The sequence below is a fragment of the Sarcophilus harrisii genome, chromosome 5 (assembly GCF_902635505.1).
Source record: "Sarcophilus harrisii chromosome 5, mSarHar1.11, whole genome shotgun sequence".
NCBI classification, from domain to species: Eukaryota; Metazoa; Chordata; class Mammalia; order Dasyuromorphia; family Dasyuridae; genus Sarcophilus; species Sarcophilus harrisii.
Window position 1 is genome coordinate 11,686,188 of NC_045430.1, and position 14,336 is coordinate 11,700,523.

Consider the following 14,336-nt stretch of genomic DNA (forward strand, 5'->3'; position numbering starts at 1 on the left):
AACTATTTTACTTTTCTGTCTTTGTATCCTAACACCTAATATAGAGTCTGTACTATTTTAAGGATTTAATCAATCTTTCTTCTTTTTTGATCAAAAGGTATTTTTTTATTTTAATAGTATTTTATTTTTTCCAAATACATGCAAAGATAATTTTCAACATTCACCTTTACAAAACCTTTGTTCCATATTATTCTCTCTTTATCTCTTTCTCTTCCCTCTCCAAGACAGCAAGCAATCCAATATAAGTTAAATATGTGCATTAATAAATCCTTCTTGAATAAATACAGAAAAATGAAAAATAGATCCTGAGTTTTCTTTCTTCTCCTCATTTCTCTGACTGTACAGCAACCTACTTGAATTGATTTTGTATCTGTTCAACGTCCTAAATCATTTTCCAAAAATGATGTCTCCTTTTCTTGGAAAGAAGGTTAGAAGTCTGACTGCCCCCCTTTTCTGCAGCTCATGGCATCACAGCAGTATTCTGTTGGTGCGCCCACGATCATCTCTTGTTAATGTCAGTGGCATTTGAGGAGAGCCGGCGTGCCCTTTCTTCAGTCATCTGCTTTGGTAGCAGCTGATGAAACCTGGCACACGTAAGCAGGCAATCTAATTAGTGATGCTGCATGTGCCACAGAAAGGCTGGGGGGGAGCTACAACACAAGAGGCTCACCAGCATCTTTTTACAGAGTAGGAATCTAAACGGGATCATTTCTTTGGTCTAGTGGGCAGGGCAACACTTAGAGGCATCTTTTTAAAGAAACAATTTGAAATAGAAACTGTTAACTTGTTCTTGTTTCACATATGAAAAGGAAAATTACCTTCCAAAGCAGCATCTAATGCTCCTAACAGAATGAAGCCTGCAGACGGATCCATGATTCTACTTGGCGAGATGATATTTTAACTCCAAAAGAAAGGTTTTTTAATTTGTGTCCCTTAGATATGAATCAGTTTTCTTTCTGCACATTGTTGATCATTTTTATTACAAAATTTGCTGATTAATAAACCTGTTTGTTTTCAGAAGATCACATTTCTCCCCTTGAAGCCCATTTTCTCTTTTTTGACTTGATTGGAGAATGAGATTATAGCGTTGATTTTTTTGGCCACAGTCATTTCCATGGCAACAGATAGAGATGATGTGAATTGGTCCAGATAAAATTAGAGCTCACCAAAACCTTTAGTCTGGTTATGAGTTACTAAGTTAGGGTAAAGAAAAGAAAATGATTTCTCTCTGATTCTCTGTCTCTGTATCTCTATCTGTCTCTGTCTCTGTCTCTCTCTGTCTCTCTCTGTCTCTCTCTCTCTCTCTCTCTCTCTCTCTCTCTCTCTCGTGTGTGTGTGTGTGTGTGTGTGTGTGTGTGTGAAGGAGTTATTTCATAATATAACTCAGTTCCTCAATTTACTAGTTTCCCTAAATGAGGAGTGCTGTATATTTAAGGCATTATTAAACTTAGTACTATTTACAAATCATTAGAACTCATCAGGCAAAAGTTTTGTACAAACGGATACTCCATTTTCTGACAGCTAATTATTTCTGTCTGCTTTTTAAATTTCTTTTTCCAAGTCTGAAACTTCTTTTGATGTACCTGAAATTCTTTGAGTGCAAGGCCACTGGAACAATGGAAGGGGGAGCCAGGAGGTTAGTTTTCAGGGAGCAGTCACTGCTTATCTTGATGGAAAATGGCTTAGCAAGGGCAGGAGTTCCTGGACAATGACTGCGATACTAAGGCTGACCCTGAAAGAATTTAGGTTTGGATTAAATCAAGTTTAGACCACATCATGCTCCCCGAGGAGCCAAGTATTGTTCATTCTCCTTTTCCAATTCTGCATCCTCCCAAACCTCCCATCACTCAGTTTCCTTGCCTTCTTTGATTTTTATTCCATTTGTACAAAATGCCATAAACATCATTGTGAAGATTTTAGCTTTAATAGTTTAAGTAGTTTCAAACCGCACTAAAGCTTTTGTAACTCCCTGTATTTATCATTGTCTTTGTTGAGATCATTCCATCCTTCTGGTGTAAGAACTCCTTTCTTAAGGAATTAGTATCAGGCAAATAGTCTTTTTCACAGCAGTTCCTTCATACTTGGGGACTTTGCAATTCCCACTGATGTTCTTCCTAAAACCCTGTTCTCTTGCTTCAGCTATTTCTCAGCTTTTATTATCAGTATCTCTAATCCACCTTTGTCATCCTTAGGAGTGGCTCCTTAGGCCTCACCTCACCTCAAACTCTATTACCTTCATCTTCCTGACAGCTCAATTTTTAAATTTTAATTTGTTTTTCATCTTTCCCTCTACCTCACTTTCCCAAATCTACTTAATTCTTTTTACAGTCTCCTATCCCTCCATTTTTCCTGTTTTCCAAGGTCATTACTTTACTTTGGACTTATTTTTTTCCTTGCTTTTTCAGTCTTGACTCCATAGTTAACTAGTTCAATTATTCATTTCATTGTCTTCGATCTTTAGACTCTACTCTCTCCACACATAAGACTTCTCAGCAGCTCTGGATTATATGTGTTTATAATTATATTACATTCATATATGCATGTACATAAACATATATGTATATTTGGAAATATAAATATGTGTATATTTATATATACATAAATATATATACATACATATATAATACAATCACACATATTCTGACTGGATACACCATGAATTTATGTTATATAATCTCCCTGTTGTACTCATTATTGTATGAAAATACATTTATCCTTCCATGATGAACTCTTTCAAGATCTCTCCAATAGCTGGGCATGATGGCACAAGTCTCTACTCCCTGGGGTTGTCTGAGCTGCTAAAATTGATCTGGTGTCTGCACTAAATTGGTACTAAGGTGATGAGTTCCCAGGATTGGAAGGCCACTGGGTTTGCCTAGGAAAGGACAAATAATGCCCAGGTTGGATAAATGAAGCAATTTAAAACTTCTGTGCCAATTAGTATTGGGTTTGGGTTTGTGAATAACCCACTGCAGTGACCCAGAAGAGGAGGATGAGAAAGGATCAGCCAGAGAAGAGGAAGGAGAAAGGGAAGGGAATCAGGGAGAAAATGTGCCATTTAAACCCAGGAAAAATGTGTCTAGTAGGAGGAAGTGATCAGCAGTGCCAGAACTTGGAGAGTGACTTAGAAGGATGAGAATGGAGAAAGGGCCACCAAGTTTAGCCCTTAAAAGAACTTTTGAGAGGTCTGTTTTCATAAAATGGTGGGTAATCACTGCTTCCTCCTTGGTAAAAGGCCAAAAAGTTGAGAGATGGGGTGAGGAAGCAGAGGCAATTGGGGGAGAGGAGATCCAGTCTCAAAAAAAAAAAGTCTCCAATGACTTATTTGAATCATTTCCATTCTCTTCAAGTCCTTAATATCACATTCAAGAGCCCCCATGTTTTAGCAGATAATCATAATGCTTTATTGAGAAAATTGTGTCCATTCAATTCTAGCTCCCTCAATTCCCTTAGTTCATATCTCAAAATCCATCTACAGCTTCATCTATCCTCTCCTTAATTCATACAGTCTTGTCAAAACCAACCCTTCTTTTTGTGGTCTTGATTCCAAACCCTCTTGTCCTCTTCAGGAATTTATTTTTTTAATCATGATTCCTTCCATGCTCCCTCACCTCCTTTAATTTCTTCCTATTTACGTGTTCCTTTTCCATCGCCTACAAACATGTTTAGGGCCTTTTTATTCTTGAAAAATGCTATCATTACCATACTTTCTAGTTCTTGTTCATTCTCTCTCTTTCTGCTAAGCTTTTTTTCATTTTAATTTATTTACTTTAATATCCTTTAAAATTTTATTTATTTTTAAACATTCTTTTCTATTTAAATTTTGAGTTTCAAATTCTCTCCTTCCCTCCCAACTCCTCACCCATCTATTGAGAAGACAAACAATATGAGAGCAATTATACATGTGAAATCATGTAAGACATTTTCATATTAGCCATGTTTTTTAAAAAAACAAGCAAAAAAAGTGAGAAAATTATATTTCACTTTGCATTGAGTATATAGGTTCTTTCTCTGGAGATGGAGAGCATTTTTTCATCAAGAGTCCTTTGGGATTGTATTGGATCATTGTAATGATCAGAACTGCCAAATCTTTCATAGTTGATCATCATTATAACATTGTGGTTATTGCAAAGAATGATCTCCCAGTTCTTCTCATTTCACTTTGAATCAGTTCATATAGATAGCACCATGGTTTTCTGAAAGCACTCCCTTTGTTATTTCTTATAGCACAGTAGTAATCCATCATAATCATATACCACAACTTGTTCAGTCATTCTTGAATTGATGAGCATCCCCTCAATTTCCAATTCTTTAGTACTACAAAAAGAGCTGCTATATAAATATTTTTGTAAATAATGGTTCCTTTCCTTTTTCCTTGATGTCCTTGGGATATAGATCTGGTAGAGATAATGCTAGGTCAAAGTGCATGCATAGTTTTATGGCTTTTTTGGCATAACTTCAAATTGATTTCCAGAATGGTTGGACCAATTCATTACTTGCAATTCATTAGTATGCCATTTTTTCCCTTATCCTTTCCAGCATTTGCCATTTCTGATAGGTGTGAAGTAGAAATCAAAAATGATTTACATAATTTTTTTCATATGATTGTTATTGTTTGAGTTATTTCAGGTTATGTTCAACACTTCATGAGCCCATTTGGGGTTTTCTTGCCAAAGACACTGGAGTGATTTGCCATTTCCTTCTCTAGCTCAATCAAGTTGGGGAATTGAGGCAAACAGGGTTAAGTGTCTTGCCCAGGGTCACACAGCTATTAAGTATCTGAGGTCAAATTTGAACTCAGATCCTTCTGCTTTATTCACTATGCCACATATTACATGATTATAAATCATGTTGATTTTTTCTTTTGAAAACTGCCTGTTTTATACTCAGTTTATATTTGAGAAATGAGATCTTTATCAGAAAAACATGCTATAAATTTTTTGATATTATTTCATTGTCTATGGTACCTTTTAGCAAAATGTAGTTTCCCTGATTGTCTTTTTAAATAAGGTCTATTTCTTGCTTTAGCTCTGTCTGAGATTATGATTGATACCTGCCTTTTTTACTTCAGTTGAAGCATCTTAGATTCTGTTCCAGCTCTTTCATTCTGTATGTGTCTTTCTGTTCCAAGTGTCTTTCTTGTAAACAGTATATTATTGGATTCTAGTTTCTAATCCAGTATTCTATCTGTTTCTGTTTTATGGGTGAATTCATTCCATTCACAGTTATGATACTATATATTTCCCTCCATCCCATTATCTTCTGTTTCTTCTTCTCTCTTTTTATTCTATCTTTTCTCAAAAGTCTGTTTTGATTTTGACCACTGCCTCCCTTAATCCAACTCCCTTTTATCATCCTCCTTCCCCTTTTCTCTTATCCACTTTCCCTTCTCTCTCTCTACTGGATAAGTTACATTTCTATACACAGCTGAATATGTATGTATATTATTCCTTTTTTTGAACCAATTGACATTCCCCTATTTCTTCTTCCATTGTAAAAGCTCCTTCTTGTATACCTCTTTTATATGGGAAAATTTTCCCCATTTTCTCTCTCTTTTTCACTTTCTTCCATTGCCTCCATCTTTTTCACTCCTTAATTGGGGAGATCATTACAATACAACTGATTACATAGTCTTCTGTCTTCTGTCTATGTAAATGCCTTTTAACAATCTTAATAATAACAAAGTTCCTAGGAGTTACAAGTGTCATCTTTTCATATAGGAATGTATATTCCTTGTTTGACCTTATTGAGTCACTTATGATTACTCATTCTTGTTTACTTTTTATATTTTTCTTGAGTCTCTTTGAATTTCAAATTTTCTATTCAGTTCTGGTCTTTTTATCAGGAATACTTAAAAGTCCTTTATTTCATTAAATTTCATTAAATATCCATTTCCCCCTTAAATCCAGTTTTACTGGATAGAGGCTTTGGGTTGTAACTCTTAACTCCCTTTGTCTCTTGAATTATCATATTGCAAGCTGTCCCCTCCTTTCATGTGGAAACAACTAAATCTTGCGTGATCTTGAATCTTGCTCCACAATATCCGAATTGTTTCTTTCTGGCTGCTTGAATTTTCTCTTTGACCAGGGAATGCTGGAATTTGATTATAATATTCTTGAGAATTTTCATTTTGGATCTTCTTTCAGGAGGTGATCATTGAATTCTTTCCATTTCTGTTTTTTCCTCTGGAGCTAAACTATCTAGGTAGTTTTCTTTTATTATTTATTAAGACATGATATTTTTGAAGACTGCTGTTTTATAATAGAGGTGTATAAATACTATTTCTCCTTTCATCTCTATTTCTTTTCACCATTTTCCTCAATATCCTAGACCTTTTTTAAAATGAATTTTATTATTTTATTAAGTTTGATAAAATATCCTCTTGGGAATTTGATAAAGCATGAAAATTGTAAATTAACATTTGTAATAATTGTCAATTTAATTATGGCCTAGCCATGAGCACTGAATATTTCCTTCAGGTACTTAAATTGTTTTTTAGGATGGTACTTGTAACAAGTCTCTTGTGTGCAGGGATAGGTTGATCCCCAGATATTTTATGCATTTTGTAGTTATCTGGAATAAGGTTTCCCTTTCTATTATTGTTTTCTGTGATGTGTTATGATTATATAGAAATGCTGTTAATTTTTGAGGATTTAGTTTGTATCCTTGGATTTTGCTACAGAACTTTTCAGTATTTTTGCCAATTCCCAAGGATTTTCCAAGTATTATCATGCTTGGAAACTATAATGTCATCAAGTGAGGATAGTTTTATCTCCTCTTTACTTATCTTTATATCTTTGATTTCTTTCTTATTTCTACTATCTTGTTGCTATTGCTTACATTTCTAGAACTATATCAAATAATAGGGGAGAGAGTGTCCAGCCTTGGTTCATTCCTATATTTATTGGTAAAAGTTTTGGTGTATTTTCATTGTGTATGATATTTGCTCTCGGTTTTATCTAGATGCTTTTGATGATATTTTAAAAGTCCCTTTATCCCTATATTTTTCCTACTGTTGAACCATCCTTGCATTCCTGTTATGAATCACACATTATCATAATAAAAGATTTCTTCCCATATTTGTTAGGAAAAGTTCTAGGGTATTCTCCTCGTATATGACACTTTTGGTTTTTTATAGATGCTTTTTTATGATATTAGAAAAGGTGTGTTAGATAGGATTTTGTTTAGATTTTTAAAAATTAACCTTAATTAATGTATTGTTCTATAGTTTGCTTTCTAGGTTTTATATTTCTCTGGTTTAGGTATTAGGACTATATTTGTCTCCTAAAAACATTCTGAGAGGATGTTTTCTTTCTCAATTTTTTGAGAATAATTTATGAAGTATGAGTACTAACTATCATCTAAAAATTTGATAGAATTCTCCTGGGAATCCATGAGAATAAGGCATTTTTTTTCTTTTAGTAGTTTTTTTTTTTTTACAACTATTTCCTTTTCTGAGATTTTTTTTAAAATTAAGATCTCTAACCAGATTTCTGACAGCTTGAGTATTTTACATTTTTAGGGTATTTTAATATTTATTTTATGTTCTCAGTTTTCTTAGTCCATATCTGTGCATACTATGTTACTTTTTATTTATTCTGGTTTTGCTGTGATTTCATCTTCCTTGTTTGCTATTTTACTTATTTGATTTTTTGCTCTCATTTAAATAACATTAGCAAAAAGTTTATCAATTTTATTGGATTTTTGAAAGAACCAGTTATTAGTTTTATTTTTCATTTCTGTGGTTTTTATTTTCATTTTATCTATTTTTTCTCCCAATTTTTAATATCTTCTCTTTTGGGCCATTTTAGATTTGTTTATCTTTTGGCTTTCTAATTTTAAAAATGCATATTCAGTTCATTAATTCTTTTTCTGTTTTGTTAATACATGTTTATAAGGATATGATTTTTCCCCTGAGGACTACTTTAGCTGCATCCCAGAGAATTTTGGTATGTTGTTTCATCATTATCATTTTCTTTTACATAGTTACTAACTGTTTCTATTATTTGTTCTTTGATATACTCATTATTTAGAATTTCATTATTAAGTTTCCATTTGGGTTTGTATCTTTTGTTTGTGGTCCTTCAACCAATTATTATTTTTATTTTATTATGGTCTGTGAAAGATGCATCAACTGCCTTTTTACAATTGTTTGTAATATCTCTGTACCTTAAAACATCATTACTCTTTTGGTAAAAGTTCCATGTGATGCTAAGAAATATGTACATTCTTTTGCTGTCCCATTTAGAAGATAGCTTATGCTATCTTCTTTTAACTCTAGTTTCTCCTTTCCCTTTCCCCTTTTTAATCTTTCTGTTAGATTTATCCTAAACTGAGAAAGGGATGTTGGAGCCTCCTGTCACTCTTGTATTACTATCTATGTCTCTTTGTAGCTCAGATAATGTTTCCTTTATGAATTTGTATGCTAAGGCATTTGGAGCATAGAGGTTTATTAGTTTATCATTGATATTAGTTGGTTGTTTCTTTCCTTTTAGCATAACATAGTTTCCTTACTTATCCCTTTTCATTTTTGAATGTTTGTTTTTGCTTTGGCAGCATGATTGCAACTCATGTTTTTTTAAAGTTACTTGATGTGTGGTAATTTTTTTCCATCTCCTGTTTTATTTTATATATGTCTTTGTTTTTTAACTATGTAAGTATAAGTAACAGATAGCTGGATATTGTTTTATTGTCCATTCTGTCATACTTTTTTCTGTTGTATTGGATTGTTTAATCCATTTACATTAAAAGTCATACTAGGTTCATATTTTACTCCATCTATCTCTAAAATTGTTCCCCCCCCCAGTTTTCCCCTCTTGTTTTGTAAACAGAGTTGCTCTAGTTGCTTTACTTTAATCTTTTTTAAGGTGACCCTATTTCCCTGACTCTCTTCTCCTTATACTGATCCCTTCTATCATTTTCCTTTATGGTTTTGTTTATTAGTTCTTTTTTCTCTCCTCCTTTTATCTGGTTGGATATTTTCCCCTCTCTTTTTTCTTTCAGTTAGTGAGATAGATTCCCCCTTCCTCTCCTTCATTTAAACTATTTCTACTCATTAATTTTTAAAGTTTCATTTTTCTTGCTTCTCTTTCTAAAAAAGATTTCTCTTGCCTCAGCACCTATCCTTTCTTTCTGTCTACTCTAGACCTCATTCTCTGATTCATGAACCTTATAATTATCTAGTTTCTCTTATATTTTCTGTATCCTCATGCAATAAAAAACTTCCAAGGTATCCATCCATTCTAGATTTACACTTCTAGATGGTTTGTGCCACAAAATTTTAGAACTTGCCCTATGGATTCCAATTTCTCAGTATACCTCATTTCCAGAAAAAGGCCAGTTATTGCTAGTGTCAGAGAATGTCAGTGGTAAATCTCCTCCCCAGCCATTTATCTACCACCACTGATCTATACCATTTCCTGCTTATCTCCCCATTCCATCCCCCCCTCCCACATCTATTCACTTCCCCTCTGGTTCTGTGCTTTTGTACTCCCTCAGATGCTATTTGACTCAAGGAATTCCAACTTCCCCTCCTAAAGTAAGACAAGTAGACTTTTAAAGCACTCAATTTTCAGGTCATACCCAGCACAAGATTCCTATTGCCCTTCACAGATAAATCTCTTATAAATAGAATATCATCCTATTACCAAAGAAAGGCCTCATTCTTCCCTTTTCAAACCCATTCCACTGTGCTCATCTCTTTCTGAGACCATACGATTCACCTTCCTCTCATTGATAACTCTAGATTTAACCCAGCAACATCACATGTTTCTCTATTCCCTTGTTCCCCTTTCCCTCTGTTCATATATTCTCCTCTATTGTAATGCAATCTTACAAAGAAAAAACAATGGTTCATGACATGAGGAGTTAACAGGTTCTGTCCATAATGCCTCAGGCCTGCCTCCTGCCTGTTCTCTTCCATTCTTACCTCCAGGACAATTGGAGATGTCCCCATGGGAGATGTTGGCCTTTTGAAGCTAAAGTCTTTCCATATCTCACTTTGGCTGAGGCAGCACTCACTCGTGATTCAGTCTAGATTAGAGATGGGACAAAGAATGTCCTTCTACTTCGTCCAAAAAAATCTATCTGGGAAGAGAAGTAGCTCTGGTTCCTGGCCCAAACCAGAAATGGTTGCTATTTACACTCACTCTGATCCATGAGGGCCCATACAATGACCGAGTAGGGCTTGGACTGGGATCTATTGTTGGCCAGTCAATGAGAGCCAGAGAGATTTGGGTTCAAGGATTCAAAGCCTCAGGAAAGAAATCTAGCCAGTAAATCCAGGATATTTTCAGAAATTTCAATGGTCCCAGTCCATAGAGACAGCCAGCCAAAGGGGCTTTATCTCTGGTGCACAAATTCTGCTTTGACTCGAAAAGTTTGAGAGGTCTTTCAGATCAAAGAAATTGTTTAGTCCTCTCAAAAATCTAAATACTTAAATTAATTTGAATTGAAATTGCAGCAAAGAACTTTTAAAACTGGTTTGCCTGAAGGAATCTTAAGAGCAACCAAGAGCAGGGACCTGAAACTGAATGACTCATAAGCCAGCATCCAGTGTGGGCTAAGAATGCAGCTAGAGCTAGGAAGACAATAGAAAAGCATATGCAAACCACATTTGCACAACATTACCAATTTGTGAATTATTGCAGTCTGATTTGGGTTCTTCACTTGGTATATTTTCACCCTTTGAAATATTTTCACCTTTTTTTTCTGCCCACTTTACTTGGGTAGAGAATGAAATATAACGTTGACTAAAACACTAAACATGACTTTTCCATCTTAAAAAGGCCAGACACAACTCTTTGTTGCTTAACTAAGGTGCTCTCTTGTTTTCTGTAAGGACCCGATGGTATTTTTTGAGGAAGAACCAAAAGAGCTTTTGCCACAAGCATCTCCCATGATCCCTCCGACTTCATTGGTGATAGAAGAGTATGAAGAAGGATATAACCTTTGGGATTCAGGTAAAGTGACCTAGCAGTAGGAAGTTCAACAGAAGTATCAGCCTGGGCTCCTTATATTTTGGATATTTACTTTGTGAAAGGGAACTACAGGTGGCTTAATTATCTGTAATAACAAGAAACATGGAAGCCATTGGCTTTTCACAACTGAAGAAGACTTGCATTAGTGCTAGGAAAGAAACCCAAAGACTGATTTAAGTTCCTCCATCCATTCCTTTACTTAACCACCTTTCCATAGAGATTCAGAAAAAATAATAAAGTGGTCCAAAGGCAAAAGTATTGAGAAAATATCGACATACCAATTTCCCAATTGTTTTTTTAATCTATGAATATCCCATAGTTAAAAGTAACAGTATGAAATTCTAGAGAAATTACTCCTGATAAGTTCATGCTCTCTCATCACAGTGAGACCCTACTGGTTAACAATTCTTTGACTTTGGTTTTGTTAATTCCCAGTACCCTTTCCACAGCAGGGGTCCCAAGCCTTTGGCCACTTAGCATTTTACCCCTCTTCTCCCTGCTCCTAGAGCCAGCATCATCTCCTTCTGGCCACTGGCCCACCTAGAAGGCTTTCTGGAGTAGGCTCCTCCAAAGCTTCAGGTCTAGAAATCCATCCCTTTTATCCCCCAGGTTCTATTAATAACTTTGATCTTGAGATCCCTGCTCTAACTTCTTTGTTTTCATTTACTCTCCAAAACCAATCAGCCAGCAAGCCCTATTGAGTCTTGAATTTTCATGTCTCGCATTAGCACTTTCTTTTCTGTTTCAACAGTCCCCTCCCTTGATTATTATAATAGTCTTTTAGCTTACTTCCTTTCCTCCCATCTCTTCCCTCATTAATTTATCCTGCACACTGTAGTGAACTTAGCATTTCTAAAACTCCTCTACTCAAAATCTGATTGTCTAGAGGTTCAAATTACTTAGCCTGGCATTCGCCATGTCTCACAGTCTGGCCTCATCTCTCATTTGTCTCCTGTGTGAATCCAGAAAACATCTTGGACATTCCTACCTCAGCGCCTTTGTCCACCCTGTCCCCACTGCTTAGAGTGCACTCACTTACCTCCTTCCCCTTTTTAAATATTACATGTTGTTCTGGTCCAGTCCAAGACCTACTCTTACATGAAGTCTTTTCCTGGCTATCCTAGCCCATAGGCCTTCCTACTCCAGGCTCATAACATGAACTTATGATTGCTATCCCTTGTTGGTGTTACAGCACCACATTGTTTGCATATATTGGGTTATGTTATGACTTCCCTTGCATCAATACTGCAAAAATGGTATGAACTACCCATTGATGGTAAAACAAGGAATATTTATAGTTACAACAACAAAAAAACCTTTTCTTAGAAGATAAGACCACTGAATGGGAAAGATTGTATTTCATCAAGACTTGCTTTGTCTCATTGGATTCAAATTGCACATTGCAATAGGCCTGGACTATGGAGTTTCTAGCATTTTGGGTAAAATTAAAATTTTTCTCCTTTCTTCAAATAGCAGAAAGGATTTTCTTGGTAGAACATTTAAAGAAAGAGAAGAATCCTCTTTGGGCAAACAAAAATCTAATGGAATCTTAATAGTCTTAACACAATGAAGATAATAGTGACCATCTAGGAAGTCAAATCAGTGCCCCAAATGGCAGCAGATGTTCTAACTTTCTGTGATATTGTGTCTATTTGCAAGGGACAACTTTCTGCCTGTAAAGTTTTTGTCTAGGTTTAGAGGAAAGCAAGATGCTGAATTGTCATTCATTTGAGGTCAGAGCAACATTGGGCTCTATGAGTTTGACATTAGATATTCAAAAGAAAAGCTTTCAGAACAGTGTTGAAAAAATTCTCAGGAGATTCCTCAATAATGCTTTTTCTGTGTTGTTCTTTAACTTGGTAATAGGTGTTCATCTCATTGGACAAGGATCATCCTTTATGCTTCTTTGCCTTCTGTGGTGTCATACAAATAAAAGTAATAAAAATAACTGATATTTACATACTACTTTAAAATTTGCAATGTAGCAATACACTTGAAAACGAGAGAACAATTAATTGCTTACCTGTGTTCAATTGACTCTAAGACAAGAACTCAGAGAAGGAATAAATCATCATGTGCTTAAGAGTCTGAAAATGAGAGTTAGTTTGGGCCTTGAATGAGTAAATTTTAGATCATAGACTATATAGACCAGTGATTTTTTAACACTGGAAGGAATATCAAAGATTTTTTTTAGTCCTATCTTGTTCTACAGATCAGAAAATTAGGTCCAGATAGGCACCAATGCTACAACTACACTAAATGTGAAACCTTGGATTTGAACCCAGGATCTTGGATTCCAAATCTGACAGGCATTCTTTCCTTTGTACAACAGGTGGATAGGGGAAGGGTATGTATTTCAGATATGGAAACAGTATAAAAACATCCCCTTTGGTACAAGGAAAAGCATCATGTCTTTGGAGAACAAAGAGAAAAGTGGTTTAATTATGTATGTGTAGAGATGTACAACTAAGTTGGATTTTTGTTTGTAGGTATCACTTTGAATCATTCTTCTGAAATGTAAGAATTTAAAAGGAACTATGTTATATCTGGACAGTGTAGAGTAGGGTCTTTTTTCACAGTGTGTGTATATGAATAAGGATTACATGAGAACATTTCAGTGCTTGTAATCCCTTTCTAAAATATTACATATGAAATTATGTCTGTATTAAACATGTTACCACTTTCTCATCCTGCTCCCTTTATCCTGGGGATATCTGGAGGTTCATCTTTATGAATTTTATAGCTATATTTGAAACTCACAAGTGCTCAGTAGACAAAATTTGAAAAATAGCTTTCTTTTTTAAAAATAGAATTTTGTGGGGTTTTTTTTCAATTAACAAACATTTGTTTTCTCTTGCTCTCACCTCTCTTCCAAAGGAAAAAAATCCTTTGTCAAGTAAAATAAATTCTCATATTGGCAGTGTTCAAAATATGCATTGCTTTCTGAATAATGAATTTATTACTTCTGTGTCTGGAAGTTATCTTCAGTGTCATTTATCATCTCTGGAATCATAGTTGATCATTTGTTTATCTCATTTCTATTTCTCGTCATCTTGTTGTTCTGATAGAAATCGTTTTCCTAGTTCTACTCACTTTACTCTGTATTGGTTCATACAAGTCTTTTCAGATTGCTCTAAACCTTCTCTTTTTCCCTTTTCTTACATTGTATCCTCACATTCATATATCACAATTTGTTCATCCATTCCACAATTAATGGTTATCCTCTTAGTTTCTAATTCTTTTTCACCAAGAAAGAGATGCTATAATATTCTTGTATATATTCTTTATGTAGTGTATATCCTTTGATTTGGGGGGGGGGAGAATAATTTCAAGTCAGATGCAAATTTAGTTATTTTT

The 14,336-nt window shown here is 34.8% G+C and overlaps 1 protein-coding gene across 2 annotated transcripts in view; it reads left to right on the forward strand.

Annotated features, from left to right (window-relative positions):
- The window catches only part of ENTHD1 (ENTH domain containing 1), a 100,798-nt gene that overhangs the window by 39,146 nt on the left and 47,316 nt on the right, over nucleotides 1-14,336 (forward strand). Inside the window, exons 5-6 of one of the 2 annotated variants that reach the window (XM_031938187.1) lie at nucleotides 7,899-7,949; nucleotides 10,841-10,961. The exons of the other annotated variant lie outside the window; for it this stretch is intronic. Of the exons in view, the coding sequence (XP_031794047.1) occupies nucleotides 7,899-7,949; nucleotides 10,841-10,961 (172 nt within the window). The remainder of the gene's footprint in view (nucleotides 1-7,898; nucleotides 7,950-10,840; nucleotides 10,962-14,336) is intronic. 2 annotated transcript variants of the gene reach the window in all.